Below are 22,246 nucleotides of genomic sequence, written 5' to 3' on the forward strand. Positions count from 1 at the left end.
TTAGGGTTGCAGGGTACAACATACGCTGTCTGTAGCCCAGTGATATACATTTTTTATTTATTTATTTTTCTTATGTGTTCAATCATTGCTGTTGGAGTGGCTTCAGGCACAGCATCACCTTCCTCACCACCCATTACAGGATTTTCCGCTTTTATAATGGAGGGGTAGGGGTCTGACTACAGTGTTGCTAGCAGAGACTATCTGAGATTATCTCAGGGTGCTGGCAGGCTCATGCAGGGAAGCACTGCCACTTGCCTCTCCAGCTGGCATGAAGTATCAAAACCTGTCAATATCCAAACAAATATGGACACAACGATGAGAGAGGCACCATTACTGATGCTCATGAATAGAATGACTGTGCAGAAAGGGAAATGGCATAAGAATTTTAATCCAAAACTGTGGAAAAGTGGTCTATGGCCATGAGACATTGATACACTGTGGTTCTCAAAGTGGGGGGCGCGAACACTCTCCAGGGGGGGGCGCGATGTCACAGACGGAGAAAAAGTCTTATCATTTGAACGCGAGTTGCACCTACGTACACTTCCGATTGGGGGGGCCCCAACTACCCCTAACCAGCTTTGGGGGGGCCCAGCTTGCAAAAGTTTGAGAACCCCTGCACTAACACAGGGGTGTCAAACTAATTTTCACCCTGGGCCACATCAGCATTATGGTTGCCCTCAAAGGGCCAGTTGTTACTGGAAACCCTTCAAGCCAACTCCCAGATTTTCAGAGCTGTGCAGCCCTCATCCCCTCCATCCATCTTGGCATCTGTGAAAACACAGGAGGGCCTACAGCAGACTCCTTGGCTAGCTGAGCAGCATCCATAGCAAGCAGATGACACACCTTCAGCTGGCCACTCTGCTGATTCTTCTTGGAAAGGCTCAGAGAAGAAGTGTTCCTTACTTATAGATGGATGCACAGTGCAACCTCTTGAAATTCCCGCTGGCTTAGTCTCATATGGACCCATGATGGAAACCTTACACAATAATGTTGCCTTCAGGGGTGTTTCTACGGAAAATAGCGCCTATGGCTAGCACTGAAATTGTGCCAAACATCTGACACCCATTTTATAACTTAAACATTTTATACCTTAGTACACCACAGGTCTACGCGGTCACAACAAATTGGAGAGGTTACGGATGTCTGCACAGAACCAAGCGTACACCCTCTGATGACCTTGAAGTCCCTCACGTATTTGCAAAGTAACACTAGAATTAGTCGGAACACTGATTGGATCTTTTGTTGATTTAAGGACTGGTTGGCTAATTCATCACCGTGAGCGTTCACTTGTGTGTTTCTCAGACTTTTGATTATTCTGCCAAACACATATCATATGTAAAAGGACTGCTTGTGCGTTATGAGGTTCAAGTGTGTCACTGATCACAGAAGGTTTCAGAATGTCCATCCCCTCACTTCTCAAGCGTGTTTTGAATAAGCAATACATATTGGCTAGGGGTGTCAATGGGCAACTGTTGGACACCCTGGGGCCTCTCTAACTGTCAGTATATATGGGTAATGAGTGCTTGGAACAGGAAGTACATGTTGTGCGTGCGGCCACACAGAATGTGTTGCTGGGCTTGGACTTTCTCTCTCGCCATCATGCTGTTCTAGACATAGAGCAATGGGAAAGTATCCAAAGTTTAGTTCACATAGTGTACTGATATAGTGAAAGCTGAAGAGAAATCAATGCATAGCAGTTTCTGTTCCCTTCCAGATGACTCAAAGAGTGCCTTATAAGCAAACGAGGGGGATCTCCTGTATCATATCTAAAATATGTTATAAACAATTTGTTCCACAATTTTTATTAAGAAAGGAAGTAAGAGCCACGGGGCGATAGTCACTTGTCTTTGGTGATGTGACTTTGGCCACTGGAATCACAGTGTATTCTGGGTCTGGGTAGCGTTTGCTGTTCCAAAGAGGACTAAGTAATTGAACAGGAAAAGAAAAGAAATAAGTAGAAATTACACTAACAGCGTTTTTCGGGAGTTTGCCCCCGATGCAGGCAGGACCAGGACTTTTCCCCTCCTTGATAAGGCCGAAGGATTTCTATACAGTGGCTTCGGCAAAAAAGCCTGTGCATTAAACCTCAGATAGAACTTATTTGACTCCTTTACCAATTTGGAGTCAGATAGATCAAAGCCCTTCACATTCCTCTTGTTATTCTGCGTTCCAACCACAGATCTAAGGCCTTTCCAGGCTGCACACCAGTTACCATTTCTCAGTTCCCCCTCCACTTTATTTTGATACTTAGGTTTGGCTAGTTTTATCTCCCCTTATTACAATGAGTGTCTTCTGGTTCAATGGTTGTTTAAAGGGTTTACTAATCCCATATTTATTATTGGAAAAGATTGTATATGTTTTGTAATAAATTGCCGAATTTTCACAGAAATGAATGTAGCATGATACTGTGTACTGTAAGATACTGTGATAGGGCCGTAGACTGCGCACCAGATGACACTACAGTCCAGTACACCGGATGACACTATAGTCCAGTACACCAGATGACACTACAGTCCAGTACACCGGATGTTAGACTGCACTTAAATAAAACGTGTCAGCCCTGCATCAGAGGAGGCACAGCAAACAGTGCACTCTGCAGGTCACTGCAGTCATGTTTGAATTTATCTCCTCCGAAGAAATCTGTAGAACTCAAAGCAACCTAATTATGATGCCCAATCTCATGTACAGCCAAGGTTTACATTTCTGTAAGTATATTCCACTGACATATTTGTCAAATGCACACACATAAATATACGTTAACAGTGGTTTGCATTATCCTGGATAATGTTGATGCGCACAGGAGCCTCTGACCTCATCCATGAGGTATGAGGATGTTATAGTTAATATTTTACATTGTGTTTTCGGTTGTCTGTTTGTTCAGTTGTGTTACCAGCATAACTACAAGCCAGGAACATCCAGTTACCAATGATTAATTAGATACATTTTTGATACTAATGTAGCAATTTCAGGGAGTCAGGCGTGTTTTTGGTTTTCTTGCCGTTTATTGAAGACAGGCAAAAGCATTCAGACAATGATACAGAATGGCAAAATGGAGCAGGCTTATATACTGTACGTAGACTCATTTAGCAGGTTCAGGGTAGACGAAGATGCTTAAACAACAGGATCATCACACTAGTTACAACTGGCCATTTGAGGGCAACCATAATAGTCCAGGCAAAGTAGCGTTTTACGACAGACTAATTGTAAAATAATTTTTTTCAGCATAGATCATTTCTATGAGGTGTCCAGAACAAGAAATCCTAGTTGAGGAAAAATGTTTAATTCTCATCAATCTGAGATGTGAGATGTGTGCTAATAATGCTAGGCAACAATACACCCCAAATGTAATTTCTTTCCTTTACTCCTATCAAAATGAAACTTTACACAATGAAAGTACCCATGAAAAGTAAACATTTTTGTATTACAAGTTTCTTTGAAAATGAATTTGAATATGCAAATGAGCTATACACTAATTGAATATCCCCAAAATACACCCAAATAGGCTGAATTTTTTCCTTTACTCCTACCACAATAAAACTTTACATAGTAAAAGTATACATGACAAGTAACTTTCTTTTGAAATTAATTTGAATATGCACATGAGCTCCACACTTATTGAATATGTCCTAATTTGCATAGGCAGAAACACCATTCATATGTATGACAAATACATTGGCCCAATCTTCATCCAATCATCCTACTGCCAATGGGTGATGGCAATGCTGCTTTTAGACTAGCCTCTAACCTGAAAACTGCCTGGCTTGGTAGTACCTGCCAGGGGTATGGTGTTTCTGCCTATGTAAATTAGGACATATTCAATAAGTGTGGAGCTCATGTGCATATTCAAATTCATTTCAAAAGAAACTTTTCATGGGTACTTTCATTGTGTGAAGTTTTATTTTGATAGGAGTAAAGGGAAAAAAAATGTTTGGGGTGTATTGTTGCCTGGCATTATTATCTCGGATTGATGAGAATTAAACATATTTCCTCAACTAGGATTTCTTAGGACTTTTAGTATGTTGTTCTGGACACCTCAAAGAAATGATCTATGCTGAAAAAAATTATTTTACAATTAGTTATATTTTTGGCTCCAAATTTTGGAGCCAAAAATAGAACTACTTGTAAAATAATGTTTTTCAGCATAGATAATTTCTTTGATACTTTGCCTGGACTATAATGCTGATGTGGCCCAAAATGAGTTTGACACCTCTGGTCTTCCAGTTACAACCGGCCCTTTGAGGGCAACAATAATGCTGATGTGGCCCAGGGTGAAAATGAGTTTGACACGCGTGCACTAGGGCACGTATACAACACACTGACTCTTAATTGCTAACTAAAAATACACGTAGACATTAACAGCAATCACTCCAATTTAGAACATTTATACCGAATTCTGAAGACATCAGCATTCATGCATGAAATACTGGGAGACACCACATAATAAACACAAGGATGTACACAGTTATTCACACATCACTCTTGATAATAACACCAAATACCACCTTGTCAAATGCCAGCAACAGTGTTAGCTGTTCTAGGATCAGTAGACATTTTTGTGAACAAATGACATCGGCACAATAGCTACTTTTGAACAGTTTTCTATTTCCACAGCAGAATTACTCCTGCCTGAGAGAACAAAGGTTGTTCTTACTGTAGAACCTCTTGAGCTCAAATGCGTAGGGGACAGTTCTCACTCTCTTTTTTGGTGAGGAAAGTGTTCGATTCTGACCCCTCTGGAGATTTAGTTCATACTCTGCGGGCGAGGCGAGGCGAGGCGAGCAACAGCAATATTTCCTTATTCTCCCATGTGTTCTCTTTAATCAAACCTTCAGCACAGGTCTGTTTGTTTTGAGGGGCCAGAATCTACTTTAGAACCTTATGCAGAGAGTCCATTTTCATTGCAGAACTTTCTAATGATGTGTAACAATTAGCACTCACCTTGTTTAAACAGACAAACTGGTTCTGATTCATTTTTAGTAGAGGTGGCACAAGCCCGTCTGTTTTTATATCCCATGTGGGCCTCGCACTTCCATTCAGTTTCGGCCTGCTAGGCAATGGAGATGTTTCAAGTTGTCCGCTGTGTCCGTTTAACCAATGTTTTGGCCTCCTTCCCTTTCCCCAACCCTCCTTTGATATTATGCACGAGGACTGAGGGTTTCATAAAATTGTGCACCTTTAGGCCTTTTGTCCCACTGGTAGACTCTTTCAATCTTGATGAACCGTAATGGTGGTTAAAAGTGGCACTAGCATAATAGGTGGTTGATGGTGATTCTACCAGTGGACCAATGGCCATCAGTCCATGAGAGAGTTGGGACCTAACCGGCTTGGCTGGCAGTGGTGGAAGACATATTTAGGATAGGGTTTCCTGATAACTGTGTGTCTTAGCATTTTATGAAGACTTGAAACAAATACCTTACTAAAGTGGTTTACTTTTCTGTGCATGTTTCCCAAACCATCACTTAAGAGTTCCCTTATGTATACTTTAAGAGGCTAAATCCATGTTTCTGGAATCAATTACTGCCAATCACGTAGGTTTGAGCATGCGTGAGATGAGTATGATGACTCAGACCAGAGTGCAGGTGATCAGTATTAGAAAGAACATCAACAAGAAATACTGTGCATAAGGATGGCTGTAAGCTAGATGTTACTCATAGATTTGTATTCGCAAGGGATTAAAAATGAACAGCTAATTCATTTATACCAATGTTTTTATTTTTAATGAATTAATGAAGTAAATGGTCTTACATCACAGTCAGTGCACACGTCCAGATACTAACACAACATTTTTAAGCTCTATAACATTTGTTTTATCTGGAAGTGGTGTTAAGGTATAGCTAAGAGTGGTTCAGACCAATCTTATGAACGCATCTCTTACAGAAGGTAAGAGACACCTGGGAGACGCCTCATCTTGAGTAAATGTAGTTACCTTTCAGCACAGTTGGCTAGAGAAGTGGTCAGGATGGAGTGCAGAAGCTGACCAGAGTACCTACAGAAATCAGAAAAGACCTGGGAATGGCAGGACCGTCTGTGTTTGTTTATTCGGTTCTGCTGAATACAAAAGCGCATTCCATATAAATGACAATAATCATTATTATTTTACTTTAATGTTGTTTGATGTAGACCTGGTGATATTTTAGTCAGTCCTGCCGCCTCAGGAAAACCAAGGGGAACTATATTACTAAAACAATGAATAACAGATTGGCATTGTCAATGTTTAGGACTGCTTCTATATGATCCCCTATGTAAAATCCTGCCTTCAGAAGCTTTGCTACAGTATAGACAAATCCTTCCTTCAGAAGCTTTGCTACAGACACATCCTTGCATGGCAGGGTTTGGGTAAATTGCCAGCAAAAGAGCACATCTCACACCGGAAGCATGACAGACCCTAAAACCCCACAACCTACCCTTGATCCATTTGTTCACTTACAATGCAGGACATGGGCTAATACCTAAATCCTTTCTTCAAAATGGAAAAAAATCAACAACTGAGGGTGAAGGACAAATTGCAGGGAATGGCGATGATGTTCCAGTAAGGGTAAGTTGCTTTCAGAGCATGATCAGGCTTCACCCTCCCACGATCCTTATCAGAGCCCTCACAGATGCTTTCTCTCAACTCAACCATTCCCAGATTATTCAGTGAGTGTACACTGACAGATGTCTGACACTGGCAGTGGTGATATTCCTGGGAAGCTGATTGGGATCCTGTGAATCAGTTCAGTCGGTGTGTTCAAAGTAGATTTGACTGTAAAAGGACAAGTTTTCAGTCAGCCGAGGCTGGAGATGCTCAGGGACTAGAAGGTCTCATAAAGCAAATAGGTGTGGCTCCAGAAAATAACACAAATTTGAAAGCCCCCGTCCGATGGATGACTCTCTCTTTCCCTTTCTTACATTGTGAATATCTGAAGCCGAACTCACACCTCATGAAAACTGATCAATGACAGTTTAAAGACCTTTCGCACGGATTAATTGATTCAACTTCACCCTTTGAGTTGCATCTATTTTAAAACAAACAAATGGTGCTTATGCAGAGACAGATTCTTATATTTTGTTCCACTGTTCAGGAGTTGGTGCCTGGGAGACCAGTCCTTTGAAGTTCAGAGCCAGCTGTGTGTGCCATACAAGTGCCATTAGGAAGGAAGTCATTATTTAGGCTGTTCTTATCAGGCCTTGTTGTAGGACTAATCACTACAAACGGTCAGCTTAAGTCCTGTGGATAGGCTACTTCACACTGTAGGCTTCACAAGTTGCATTAGGTGAAGCATGAGTCAAGTGCTGGCCTGAAATAAGCCTTACAAATGGTATCAAATATACAGAGTTGGGGAGTAACTACTTATATGTACCAGTGTTACGAAATTAAATGTTAATGAAATTTCTAAATAAATGTGATGGCAATCCGTTACAGTAACTGAGAAAAAATGTGTTATTAAATTATAGTTACTAAACAAAATATTGATGATTACAAAGTGATTACATCAGAATATATTATTTTCTGTCAAAAGCTTTAAAGCTTTTATGTACAATATAATGTTCATTCTTCATCTTTTTGCTGTCTAGACATGCTCCATTTATTTGGCAGTATGTGTTGTTTTTGATTGGTTCTCTTGTTAATAAGAAGAAATTTGCACTGCCTCCCATCTGTCAATCAAAAAGTAACTAAAAGATGAAGTATTTCAAATAGTTAGATTACTTATTACATTTTTAACAGAGTAACTAGTAATCTGTAACCTATTACATTTAAAAAGTAACCTGCATATGTGACATTAAAAGTGTTAATAAACATAGCACAAAAGTAAGGAAATTTGTGTTTGGTAGATTATTTCTTTGTTGTAACAATGCTTCTTGGCAATAAATCTTATACCGTTGGAAAGCCTGTTTATTTCCCTTTTAAATGGTGCCACATTTGTAAGGAACATGCATTTAGGGGATGAGCAGCAGAGCTGAGTATGTGACAACGCTTGCCCCCACAGAGCGGGGTTTATCAGAGACTACCTCCAGAATTTGGGAGTGGAGAGGATGGAATGGCCTGCCAGCAGTCCTGACCTCAACCCCATGGAACACTTGTGGGATCAGCTTGGGCGTGCTGTTCGTGCTAGAGTGACCAACAGAACCACGTTGGCTGACTTGCGACAAATGCTGGTTGAAGAATGGGATGCCATCCCACAGCAGTGTGTGACCAGGCTGGTGACCAGCATGAGGAGGAGGTGCCAGGCTGTTGTGTTTTTACCACAGTTGAATGACCTCAGCTGAAGACAGTTGCTGTTTTGTTGAGAGGTATAGAGTTGAGGTTTATTATGTAATAATATCATATATGTTTAAATGCTATGATTCAGCTCCATTCCCCCTCTTTGATTCTCCAATGACCGTCTGTTGTTGTTGCCTTCTCTCAGTAGCAAGAGGCCGTAGTCAAGGCTCATTTAATTCGTGGTACCTCGGTGGATGAATAACCTACCTAGTGCTGTCCGTTCCAGCGACAGCCTTGGGAAAATCAAAAAGCATTTTAAAACTAACCTTTTTAAACAGCATTTGTCTAATTAGTTTGTTTGAGGCATATGTTGTGAATTATTAGTTTTGGTATTCTTCTTCTTATTATTATAGTAATAATTAATGGTATTACTTTTAAATGATTCATCATATTGTTTCTCATTGTTTTGTATCTAGTGTTTCATAAGTCGCTTTGGACAAAAGCATCTGCTAAATATGTTATCTACATATAACTATATATTCCTCCCCTCCCAACCCGAAACCCGTTCATCCGATTTAATTAAAGCCACATGGCATCCCATCCCATCCCAGCTATTACCTCACCATGAATTCACACTGTGGGTGCGGAGACACAGTTGCAGACACTCACTGTTACTGATCACTCTGGAGTATGGGACTGGAATTAATCTGAGTTTCAAAATACCCTCACACAACAGTCAACCCTTCCCCAAGGGTGATGACCTTTGATGTGAAGGGGGGGAAAAGTCTCACATTATGGGTGGCAAGTTTGCAACTTTATGAAGGGCTGGTCCTCCTCTGACAAGATAAGGGCTCTTATCTAAATGCAAAGTTCTGTAAAAGTTTTGAACTGCAGCTGTACATTGCTGGTAATTTATAGATTTCGTTTCATTAGCATTCCCTTGAAAATGTGTACAAGTAAGGACACTTTTGCACTTTTGCAGAATCACCAATAAGATGTAACTATAAGCAGTAATTTATTTGCAGAAATAAAATCGCTATTTTATTGAAAATGAGGAAAGGTTTTAAATTATAACTTTTATTATGCTTCCGTTTAGAGTGATCTCCGGCATTACCTCAAGAGGTGTATTAATATATGTATGGTAATTGGATTCGAGGCAACTGTGCTTATTTGATGTCCTGTCAAAAACGGAAGGAGACGTTTTTCGCTGGAATTTACTGTGTACACACGTGCCTGTGTGTATGTAAGCCCAAGTTTAGGCGCGTCTCTCCTGTGAGACGCTGCGTTTAAGCAGGGAGAGGGAGGGTGAGGGAGAGTTAAATTACACACATCCAAACTTCTTGTCCCATTTTCGAATCCTTCCCCTTCCTGAACAGCGGGAGCGCGGCTGAATGGGAATTTATGCATGGGAGCTAGCAGGAAAAGAGGAAATCGGTTTTGGCCATGGTCTAGTGATATGAGAGATAACCTATTAAAATGTCGGTTTCAACTCATTTACACAATGTATGGCCGATGCTGAAATCACAGCTCTGATCATTCGGAGAGCAACTTCTGTAGCCAAGTCTTACCTGTCGGAGAGAAATAGAGTGGCAATTTAAGATTTGCGGCTTTTCGCTCTGGAAGGACTTTAGGTGGACTATATTTTAGTTTCAACGTTTGAATGGGTCATCAGATCATTCATCTGAATTTGCCTGGATGGGATGCACTGTGAGTTTTATCTGTTGCGAAGACGATCGCCTTCTAATGCCTTTAGACCAACATGTGGAAAAGAAGAAAGAGGAAAAGAAACCTTTATCCAAGGTATGTAATGGTCACATATGTGTGGTCAAGGGCAGTATCGAGGCAAAGTGCCCTTGACTCCGTATCTTGCACTTGACAATGGATGAAACGGAGGCTGTCGGTGAGAAGGAGTTTGTTTACCTGCGCATACAAAGCCAACCTTCTGTGTTTACATGTGTTCCTTTCTCCAAAGTCGCATTGACAGATCGTCGGCTCCTAACCGTGTAATTTTACATACTGTTTTAGTGGCCTAAAGTAAGCTACCACATCTTTAGTAATTTACTAAAATTAGTAATTTACTAAGATGAATTAAAACCACGTGGTATACTTTTATGAAGAACGTGCAGCATTAACAACGGCCTGAGGTCTTATGCAATTTCTTCTGCGTGACACTTTTCATGTAAGGAAAGTAAGCTCTGGCCACTGGCCAGGACATTACTTTCATGAAAGACAAGTAAGCTATATCTTTAGTGGCTTCCTAGGTTATGTTTTCTCCTAGAATGACCGAAGGAAGCTTGGAATTCCCAAGGAAAGTACAAATGTTCACAAATAGTGTGGCACAGCATAGAAATGATTTTATCCCAGAGTGAATGGGCTACCAAAATGAGGGCAGTTGTGTTTTGGGTGATATTTGATTTTAGATGAATTGGTGTTGGCATGGGCTATGCATACAACTTTGAACCTTTTCCTTTCTTCACATCTGACTACCTGACCTTGGTGCCCACAAGAAAGATGCCCTCAAGAGATCCCCCTATGCTGTATATGTTACCCTGACAGGTAGATTGTGGGCTGACCCTTTATGTCTATGGTGTCTGGAGATTAGGGAAGAACTTAGGCTCTGACGGTGGGGTGGTCTGCAGCTGAAGGATGGGGGTAGTGTTCAGTCGGGTGGGTGTTGGGGTTGGGGGTAGCTGAGGATTGGCAGTGGAGCTTGAGGAACAGGGTCTGCTTTGTGGCTGTGGTGCGGAGCTAGCCGTCTGGGAGGAATGCGGCTGCAGACCTGTGTGGTGATAACCATCTCTCATATCTATTAGGGGAGAGAAGATGGACAGCCCACTTTAGGAGGTCTCACTTGATCTTTGATTTTACTAATTTATTTTCTCTCCAAAGCAGATCTGATATCTGTACTATACTGTACCAATAACATTTCTAACACAGGGCAAAAGTCCATCGTCAGCCATTTTCTGCATTCACGTGTGTTTTCCTTGTGAGTCAGATTTTATTTGTGAAGTTATAATAGTTTGTACTGATGTGTAATGTCCATCCCATTATCTGACATTCAGTGAGAGGACTTTCTGTGTTTGAGACCGAGGTGTGTGCTTTGCTGTTTGTGGCACAGGTAGCACAGAGAGTTGGTGAACTGCATGCACATCATTACCCATGAGACCTTGCCTTCACTAATTACAGTTGGTTTCCTGTTGTTAAACTAATCAGGATTGTTTGAGAGCAGTTCGGAAACTCCCACCTGACTGCGACAGTGGTCTATAATGGCATCAAGATGTACTCCCAGATGATAATGGAGTGAAATTAACTAAATGATTGCCAGGGGCTTAAGGGTGCAGAGTGCACCATTTTCAGTCAGCGAGTGGTGGAATTAGGCTGTCCAGTACTGTGTAGTTGTCATTATTGTTATTTGAGATGATTATGGTTTTTTATGAGTATAGCCAGTGGTCTGTACAGGCCTTTTTGAGGCTCACAGCCAAGGGTCTAATTAGGAACTTAGTGATTTATGGCAGCAAAGGTCCTTCCCTTTTGTTCATCCCAGTGTCCATCACCTCCAGCCTTTTGGGTGGTATATAAATCATGTGTATCTCTGTGTGTGTGTGTGTGTGTGTGTGTGTTTGTGTGTGTGTGTGTGTGTGTGTGTGTGTGTGTGTGTGTGTCTGTGTGTGTGTGTGTGTGTGTGTGTGTGTGTGTGTGTCTGTGCATGTGTGTGTGTGGGACCACCTTGGGTGCCCCTCTGAACAGAGATGTCAGGCTTGTCCTTTCATTATTGCCTGGGCTGCTCTGCGTCAGTCATGAGAAGTGATCTGCGATGGTCATCTGCCCGGTGGCTCTAGAAGTGATGGGCTCCAGTGGAGATTGTAAAAGCTGATAATCCTTTAGAGACAAAAGCCACATGCCCAAAAAGGGGCATTTGTCAAAGGCAGGAATGAGACCACAGAGAAAAATCTTTGATGTGAGGTTGGACATTTGACATTTGTCTTCTGTGAATCATGTGCTCAAGGTTTGTGTTGTGTTTCTGCCTAACCCCCAGTCACTTTTACCTTGACATATCACATGCCATTGTTCTCAGACAAGCTGTACTTTTCAAGTCAATTATTGTAATCAGATTATGATTCTACTAGGGTATTCAAACCAGTGTATTTGCCCTTAATGGACAGTCAGGGAGAATAAAAAAGAGAAAAAAGCAGTGTGGCTGACAAGAGGCCTGCACTGCCGCGGGAGTACCGCGGGTCAACTGCAAAATAAATTGTGGCGTGGGACTAATTTGGAAATACTTTGTATTGGGGAGTGCGGATGGGAAGAAACTGATGCATGTACGGGAGCGGGAGAAAGAGATGATAAAATATAGATATAAATCTATGTATAAAATGAAATAAAAGTAGATGTGTTGTTTCTTAAATTACAGAATATTTTTCATGTTTGCAAGAGAGCAGCAAGAAATGACATAAACAGGCGGCGGATCATGCATGGCACATTTGAATGGGAGCAAGCACGAGCACGAGCATGAGCGGGACTGAAAAACCCATTCCCTGTAAATGACCACCTGCAGGATTTTGTGGGCGGGAGTGAGATGAAAGACGTGAAAGATGCGGGCGGGACAAAATATAACATACTTTTGCTGGAGCGGGACGGAAAAATCCTTCCCTAGCAGAACCTTATTTTTTATTTTATTTCATAAAAACTCTTATAAAAGCGAAAAGGAAATGAATGAAGCGAACCATTTGAATTGTATACTACAAATGAAAAATCTTTTCAAAATGCTTGTGTTCATTAAAAGCCTTGAGCAGTTTACACTCTTTATCATACCTGCCCTCCTACAGACGCTTAGCCCCCACTCATCAATCCAAGCAGCATGACACCTTAACAGACAGTGCCCAAATCCTCTCAGCACTCTAACATTCCCCCTCATCCCTCCGGTGGGAGTAAATCAGATGAATGATGTAGTCGCAGAGGGAGACTGATTTGGGGGCTTGGATGTTGGGGTGGGGTGGGGTGGGGGGTGGGGGGGGGGGGGGGGGGGGGGGGGGCAGAGAAAGGGGGGAATTCCTGGGGATTTACAGAGGTGTGACAGTGAGGCAGACAGAGGAGGCCACAACAACCTGTCTCAGGTAGTTAGCGTGCAGAGTATTTGTACTGCTTAGACTGTGTGCTCTGACCATGTCATTGACAAATGACGATCTTGCCTTTGAGGATTACTCCTCTCATCAGTTAAGATGCTGAAAAAAAAAGTTAAGATGAATGTTGGTGTTAGCCCAGAGTATCTCTCATTCATCTGCTATCTTTAATCAAGGTAATGTGCATTCTCTCTGGCAGTCACAGGAAGCTGGATATGTTGCTTTTGAATTTATCGTCATGTATTTTACGTCATGTATCTTGTTTACTCTCCAAATTGGCTGGGTTGTTCTTTCTGGGTGAATGTATATTTAATTTTAAGTACCTACTTACAAAATCACTGAACACTTTAATGTTATGAGTAAAAATATGTGTAAACTGATGAATTGAAATGTGTATGGTAAGACTTTTACCTGCTCTCTACAGTAGTTGCAATACTGTAAGTTGCCCTTAATTTGATTTCATGCCCATGTGCCTCAAATCATTTCCCTCTATTCTTGCCCTGTGAGCTTGTATTGCCGCTGCGTATGAGTGGGAGGAGGGCCAGGCTGATGGGTGTTGGGCTGCCATTGTATTCCCCTCCCTCCACACAGCGGGTATCAGGAGGTTCTGTCATCGGCCCGGTGCAACACATTCCCTCCTGTCAGAGAGTCCTGGTCCCCGCTTTGCTCTTATCTGGGCCGGTCACTCAATGCTCTGTCTGACCGCTGGCCTAGCGCTTCAAAAGAGCCAGCCGTTTCTCTCCAAACAATGGCACTCAACCTCATCCCCTCTCTCACACACACGCCACCATTGTGCCGTCAGCTAGTAACTGCGAAGGACGCATAAAAGATCCCAGAGTGGAAAACAGAAGAGTCAGGTGTAGAAACATGTGCTGTGTAGAAGCCAGCCGTGAGCCATTCTCCCTGCTACCCCACCCACCTCTCTCTCTCTCTGTCTCTCTCTCCTCTGGCCTCTCCAATCCCCTGTCACGGCTTTCTTCTCTCAGTCTCCGCTGTTTGTTCCGGGAGATGAGCGCTCTGTGTTATTTTTAGATCCTATCTCCACACACACACACACACACACACACACACACACACACACACACACACACACACACACACACACACACACACACACACACACAAAAACAAACCTCTGTCCCCTGCACCTAGGCCTGGCAGATCAAAGGCTACCTGACAGCCTTCTCTCCCAGTCGCCTGAGAGGCCAGCTGTGGGGCTCGGCTGTGGAACAGGGCCCGTCTGCTCCAAACAAGCCTCCTCCAGCTGCTGCAGCTCAAGACAGAGAGTGGGGATGGTGGAGATGTGGATGGTGTGGTGGAGTGGAGGGGAGGGTGTTGTGGAGGGGAGGGAAGAGAAACAAAACGAGTTGAGGACTGTTACCCCACCCTCGTGCGTGTGAAGGGCTGTTTTCAAGAATGCAGAAGTTGTGTAACGCCACCACCACCACCACCACCTGGCTTTGAGGGCCTCCTCCGTGGCGAAGGGCACCTTTTCAGCCAAACGTGGAAAACAAACAAGCGCTGGGCTTAGTAGGAGAAAGTGGGAGGATTTTTATAGCTTATTGCCCATTCAGTTCTTTACAAGTGTAGGCTGTTTCGTTCTGCCAGAGTTTACAAAAGCTCAAATGTTGGTGCATTAAATGGGAATGAAATGAGATCAGTTGATACGTTTGCACAAGAACAAGGAAGACATCCCAACCTTTTTGTGCAATGTGACAGTCAGCAGGCCTGTGTTTGTCAAGTCCCTCCTCCCACCATGAATGCTCTCGTCTGAGTGTTTTTAGTGCAAAATGTTTGTCATAGCGGGGGGTAAGCGCTGGCATGCGTCCAGGCACACTCCTGTCGGAGAATGACCCGAGGCACTCAGTGAGAGGTGACATCCTATCTCTCAGGCCCGTGCCAAACCACAGAGCAGTGTCAGACACTGTACACGCTCACACATCTGGTGTGTGTGTGTGTGTGTGTGTGTGTGTGTGTGTGTGTGTCTGTGTGTGTGTGTGTGTGTGTGTGTGTATGTGTGTGTGTGTGTGTGTGTGTGTCTGTGTCTGTGTGTGTGTGTGTGTGTGTGTGTGTGTGTGTGTGTGTGTCTGTGTCTGTGTGTGTGTGTGTGTGTGTATGTGTGTGTGTGTGTGTGTGTGTGTGTGTGTGTGTGTGTGTGTGTGTGTGTGTGTGTGTGTGTGTGTGTGGAGTCTTCACTGAAATCAGAGCATCTGCTGTCAGAGGGGTTCCTGGTGAAGCCTCGTGTGATGGATGGGCTCATGGAGAGTGACGGCATGCTTTAATCTGCCTGATCGTCATGAGGTGCAGCCGCGTCTGGATGAAAAAAGGGTTGTAAACAGGGTAAACATCCCAAGGATTCAAGTTTGGTGTGTACATTTCAAAAGTGAAGAAGGTGCAGCCTGGGGGAACCATTGGTTGTTTTGATGGCATTTTTGTGTGTGCTTGGATTTTTGATTCGGGCTTTTTTAAACCTGAAAAAGATTTATAATTGTTTAACATTAGGTCCTTTATTGGTAACTAAACATCGTTGAATTCTATTTTTGAATGATCAGATGTGACACACCACTTGGCCGAATGGATTATACTTGAACTGTACAAAGCCACAGCCTCCTTTGCACGCTCTTGAGCAGTGGCCAGTGTGACAGGCTCCTGGCAGGGTGTCCCCTGCATTCTGTAATTATCTCATAAGGTATGTGGTGGAGTGAGAGTTACCCACAATGCCTCTCAGCATTCCAGTCTCCTGCTGGCTGGGGGGAAACACTGCGGCCTCTGTGCCGTGTCTCTACGGCAACCCCATCTCACTTTTACCCTCTGGATCCAACCCAGCACTCTAAAATGCAGCGTCCTGCTCAGGTTTTGAAAGAGTTCTATTGGTTAGCATTCTTGAACTTCAGGGCCAACAATACTAACTCTGTGCACAATTTAAAGTGTAGCAATGAATCACACCTTTACACAGGGAATATATAACATAAAAATATATCATTTGAAGTGACTAAACACATGACCACTGTTTAGTATTGTGAAAGTCCCATGCTCCATCACTTGCTGATTTGTTGTGTACAGAGCTGTGCTTTGTGTGCGGTAACTATATCTAGATACAGTGAGTAAAGACAAAAGTCAAGACAAACAAGAGACTGATTGCTCTGTGGGCATCCTTTTAGATCTCCATATGAGGAATGTATATCTTTTTTGGCTGTAAAGGAAAACGGGCTGATTGTGATCTATCTGTGAAATACGACTTCTTCTTTTAGTGTTTACAAAAAAAAAAAAACTCCAACAGATAGAAGGGAGATACAGGGGATGTTTGCAATTCATCTTCCCCACCACAATGACATCTGGAGAAAAGAAGCGGTGGGGCAAGAAGGCTTTTGATGATGACTAAGTCTAAACTGTTTGCAGTCTGATGTTGGCCTGTGCTACCTGTGGCCGGGGCCTTGGAAGGAGAGGCAACGCACCATGGTGAGAATCCCAATAAACAGAGAGGTACCCAGAGGGCAGCCACAAGTTAGCGAGAAATGGCCACACATCACCTTACGATTTAATGGATGGAAAACAAGAGTCTGTTTGCTTTGGAGCAGGGATCAGAACACCAGCTTCTCAGGCGGTCAAGCTGATTTGCCGCCTCCGCTGTGCACTGCAGTCAGGCACACATCTTCGTGAAAGTGGAATCTGACGCCTCTTCATTCTTGTTTTAGTTTAGTTTTTCTTCTTGCAGGAACAATGGTTGAAGGGAGATTTAAATCACACTTTGAATGTGTCAGTGTGTCCAAAATGTTCCACCTCCGCGTAACAAAAAGGAAGCAATAAAAGACATTTGATATGCTCTCATTAAGGAATCTTTGACATTATAAGTGTCCGTCAGCTTTTTGGAAAATCGATCTCCTTGAGTTACTTCAAGAACGTTAAGTTTAAAGTGCTTGGTGAAAATGAAAAGTGCTATGAAAGACAGTACAAAGGACTGTACGCATCGGGTTTCTTAAACCCAGTCACCAGAGGATTTCAAGTTTGAGACAAGGACTCAAACAGGAGATATCATTTTACCTCTTGGCCACGATTATCTTGAGTCAGAGAAAATTATAGGTCAAACCTTTGCTGAAAGTCTCATCATTGCTATTTGAGTACAACATTATTAGGTTGTTTTAGTTTTTTTTTGTGTCACATAAAGGAAGTTCTATGTCCTGAAAGGAAGTTAGTGGTTGAGATCTGTTTGCAGAGGAATCAAGGAAAACAAGCATGAATGAAATAATCCAAGCATGCTTTCAAGACATTAGTGAATTACTGATGCAGAAATGTCTTCAGAATGACTGTCAATGGAGGATAATAGGTTTACAAAAAAACAGTAATACCGTCACTTAAAGTTACTTAAAGCCAGATAGCATGGCTTTGAGGATGGAATGACAGTCCACATGATAGATTATGGGGCAGGGCAACTGTATTTTTCCCAGGGTTACGCTTGTGTGCTCCCTTTATGCGCGAGGATAAGGCCGTTCCAACTTAAACATCTCTGACTGCCTGAGCCTGTGGAGTTGGATTGACATAATGCCCTCTCTTTACCCCATTTCCGTCTAGTTCTATCTCTTTGTGCATTGATGAATGTGGCCTTTAGCCAACATTTTTGTTGACACTTTTCTACTGTGGGGAATGGTCTTGTCTGCTTTCTAATAGTTGGCATGGGGTTGTGCCATTTTGCTCCTGGCAACCAAGAACTTCAGCAAATTCCAGCGTAGACTCTTTTGTTGGTACTCAAAACCCTTCCAGAAAGATGGACAGGGAGCCTCGGCCTCTCGGGGCGCATCACATTTGACTGAGATGTGGCTTTTGTTGTTGTTTGTGGTCAGATGTTTCTTAGTGGAGTTGCCATTCAGCAGCATGGTAATTAGTGCCACAGCGAGGCATGGCCTGGAAAGGGCTGTCCAGGGTCGGGCAAACCATGCTTTCATCATAGGGTAGGGCTTGTTTCTCCTCCAGGGAGGTCATAAATCCCCCGTTTGACATGCTGCATTTACTCCCAATACACCCAGGAAGACACAGATTTTTTTCTCCGTTTTGCGCCAAATGTTGCAACAAGCTGAGGCAGATCATTTCAGTCGACACGCTCTCGCTGCTTTTAAAGGATAGGTTTGCACACTTCCACATTCCGAACAGAGGAATGTCACAGGTATTTACACTGGAATGCCAAGTCACAGTGGACTGTGAGGGATACTTAGGGGTACTCATGGTATTTAGGCATCAAGTGCCTGCCCAGTAAATCCACATTCATGTTCCAGTCAATGTCAGGGGCAGACAAATGTCTCAGTGTGTGTGGCTTTTAGAAAGTCATCAGGCTTATGAGACAAAGACGGGCAGATATAAATATATATATGTTTTGCAAGAAATACTCATAATAGAGACTGGTTGGCTTGAAAAGAGACTGTATTGAAGCAGCACTGGAAAGATCTCATATTTTCATTAGTTTCAGACAGAAGTCATGCTGACACACTTTTGTCCAGTACATGAACTCTAAGCTAGCTGGGCAAAGCCCACTCTGCCGTTGCCCTGGTCGAACACAGAGTAGAACTGCCTGAGGAACACATCACCCAAGATCCAGCAGGGAAGGCCGTCCCTGTAGTTCTCATGGGACTTCTTGATGCCGCTCACGCAGTAAGAGTTTCCATCTGAATCCTGTTCCTGTGCAGTCACACGGACACAAAATGTTTTAAGGCCATGGTCATAGTGTTTAGACGTGTGTAGTGCACTCACATTTCTGAGCGAGAGCTTAAAGTATATACAAAACCTGTGCCCCAAAAACTGCACTTCACTTCGTCTTTTTGCAGTGTACTTAGCAGACTCGACTACTTACCTGACGTACATACGCAGATGGGGGTAGGTGGAGGTGCGCTCCGTTCATGATGAAGGTTAGCGTTGGCCTGCTGCTCACAATGCTGCAGTCAAACACATACTACAAAGAGGAAGCAAACAGTGGCCTAGTTACTCAAGCATGTTTGCATTTCACAGTCAGTTAGATATGAACCCTCATGGGTCAATGAGAGGGAATGCCTGTCACACAATGGGGTTTACAGTCACAGTGTTGCAAAGCGCAGTGAAACCGTACATGTGGAGGCGTGCAAGCTTGGGGGACCACTTTTTGCGATTTTGGTTGTGGATAGTGGTGAAATCTGTCAGATTGAAGAGTGGTGTCCCTCTAAAATGTACGCCGAAACTGTTCACCATTGTTCAAATAAACACATTGATTGATTGATTGAAGGTCATTACCTTGAGCCTAATTCACAAGGCCGTGGATTGATTTAGGAATTCTAAATGATAAACTCAGCTTCTCCTTTTTAATGGTTTGTGCCCTTATTTAAGACAAATTCCTTTGTGGTTAATCAAACGGTATTTAATATTAATGTAGTAATGTAATATTTGAATGTGTATTGCATATTGCAATGCGTTAAGGGAGGGGGGGGGGGGATATCTCACCTCACCACTGTCATCCTTGTAGGCACCCAGCATGTTATGAAGCCCATCTACATACTGAGGAGGGGCCTCCAACAGGGAGGTGCCAGTGTCCACAATGGCAGAACAGCCTGTGTTGCACCAGCCTGTAGACATGTGGTTCACCTCAAACCTTAGGGGAAGATGGGCGAATGTTATGTAATATGTCATATGGGGTCATGTTGTCATCGTTTGTGCATTGTGGAAAGCAGAGTGTGGGAGAGTGTCGAGCTCATTACAGACAACATACTAAACACAATGGCACAGGGTGTGTCAGATGAGAGCTGTATTCAGAGTAACATGGCTTAAGACAAGTCGTCAGCTCTTACCCTTCAAACACCAGCTGCCAGTGGCTGTCCTGTGCCACAGGGACCCAGTGGATCTCCCCCTGATAATGAGAGGGATCGGTGCCTCCAAAAACAGCCTCACTGCCCTGCTCAGAGTTCCTGGAAAAAGGTGCCAGGAATTTTACTCTCAAGGATAAACTTCATATCCTTATACAGTATATATAACAAATAACGACTGCAGCTGTAATGTCTATAACAGTATCATCAGTGATTATCCCACACACATATACAGTGAGTAAGGAGTAGCATTGCACCTGCTCAGATAGAAAGCAAAGACTGGCTCCTCTATGAGGCCCTCCTGGATCATGGTGTCCACGATTGTCTGCTGGTGAGGTTTGAAAGCCAGGCCCATGATGCCATCGTGCAGGGGTCTGGCAAAATTGTTGCCTGGCTCTGTCTCGCTCAGACCGATCTTCTGTCTCCTGACTGTGAGTTCTCCCATCTGAGAATGAAGTCAAGACTTATGATTCGTTTCATTATTATGATTAGTTCATGCTTGTATGAATGGATTTGCTTGCTCCATTGTAAAGGGTCCTTTTGATGTTTGGAGTCTTTTTGCCCTCACATAATAAAAAAGGATATTTTACTAAAACAACCCATACACCCATAGCACTGCATTTCAGGGGCATAAATAGGGTTAGGGTTTCAGCCCTGAACTGGATGACACCAAAGATAAGAAGTTGTTCTACATTGTTCTTACTGAGACTGTGTCGTAGCCGATGACCCCAGTGAGGCTTCCACTTCCATATTGGATGGAGAACGGCTGTCCGTAGCTGTAGTAGGTTGAGGATTGTTGGGGGTTGAAGAGTGGATGGTGTGCTGCGAGACAACAGAGGGATTTAACAGCAGACACATGAGCTTGCAGCAGGAGATGGTGTCAAAATCAGAGTCCAAGTGTGTCCGTCCTCTGTAATTACAGCCCACGCGCCTGGTTGCCATTGTGATCCGTGTTTATGACCACAGCGTGTCCCACCCCATGTAACTTGAGCTGGAATTCCTAATCGAATGAGGGCCAGAGGCCTGATCGCTCACATGTGGCTGAAATGCCTCATGGGCTCGGAGCATTCTTTGCATTCGGCGCATTCGCAGGGACTCATTTATTTACAGTATCACCCGCTGTGCTTTTAATCACACTTTGTAGGGGCAGGGGGGCGGGGGGGGGGGGGGGGGGACGACACAAAGCAAGCCATTGTTTTTAGAGGCCAGCTAATCTGGCACTTGTGCGATCCCTGAAAAGATCAGAGAGGGAGTGAGGGAGTGTGTATCTCCTGTCAGTATTGTCAGTATTGCTGATCCTTTAAATAGCCCTCAGTGTTGTGCTAGCCAGCTGATCATGCGAATGCATAGCCCTTTACAGGTCGGGTGTAAGTGTGGAACGTACTGCAGGCGTCACTCTTGCAGTAGATGGAGTTGATCCAGAGGGTGGTGGACCCTGTGTCAAAGTGGACGTAGAAGGTCTGGGCTGGGCTCCCCACACTGATTTTGCCAAAGTAAGACATCTAGAGAGAGAAAGACAAACGAAAACAAGCAGGGCTGTGGCCACATACTTTCTGCAAAACAGTGCTCAGTGCGCACGCCCAGATGGATTGATATCTCGTGTTTTGCTCATAAAGGAAACCACTGTGGTACTCGCAGCAATGGAATCAGAGATCAAAGATCATCTCGCTGTTGTTGGTACAAGGAAAGATAGCTTTTTTCTAAGAACATCAAAAATGGTGCAGGTGGGTGGGACTGCACTCACATCCTCTAGGTTGATCAGGTCTTCAGTGTATACGTTGTCCGCACTATACTGGCGATGCTTCAGTAGATCTTCCAATACTCCTCTTTTTTGAAGTTCTTCATACATAGATTTCCGACTGCTGAGAGGGACCCTGGAAGAGAAAACAGTGCATCAGAGACACCTTTTCTGTCTCGTTATCAGTATCTTGGAAGATCAAGATCTGTGTGGCCTGTCTGTGGCCTGTCTGAATTAAACAAACATGTAGTCATCTGAATCAGTCTCTACCCCTCCATCTCTCTGTCACTGTATCTATACCTTGGCTCTGTTGACAACACCTTCCAAAGTAACATTCTCTTATTCAGACGCCCATGCTCTGGTTACAGAAGGTCTGATGTAGCAGATA

The 22,246-nt window shown here is 43.4% G+C and overlaps 1 protein-coding gene across 1 annotated transcript; it reads right to left on the minus strand.

The window, feature by feature from the left end:
• Nucleotides 1–18,696: 18,696 nt before the first annotated feature.
• On the minus strand, nucleotides 18,697–21,624 carry LOC105907900 (gastricsin-like). Its single transcript, XM_031578188.1, has 7 exons — nucleotides 21,505–21,624; nucleotides 20,824–20,942; nucleotides 20,378–20,565; nucleotides 20,106–20,222; nucleotides 19,762–19,909; nucleotides 19,142–19,240; nucleotides 18,697–19,089 (listed from the first exon to the last, which is right to left on the minus strand). Exons 1-7 carry the CDS (start codon nucleotides 21,620–21,622, stop codon nucleotides 18,802–18,804), a joined length of 1,077 nt encoding a protein of 358 aa, XP_031434048.1. The 5' UTR covers nucleotides 21,623–21,624; the 3' UTR covers nucleotides 18,697–18,801.
• Nucleotides 21,625–22,246: the final 622 nt, after the last annotated feature.

Source organism: Clupea harengus, chromosome 2 (assembly GCF_900700415.2).
Source record: "Clupea harengus chromosome 2, Ch_v2.0.2, whole genome shotgun sequence".
NCBI lineage: Eukaryota > Metazoa > Chordata > Actinopteri > Clupeiformes > Clupeidae > Clupea > Clupea harengus.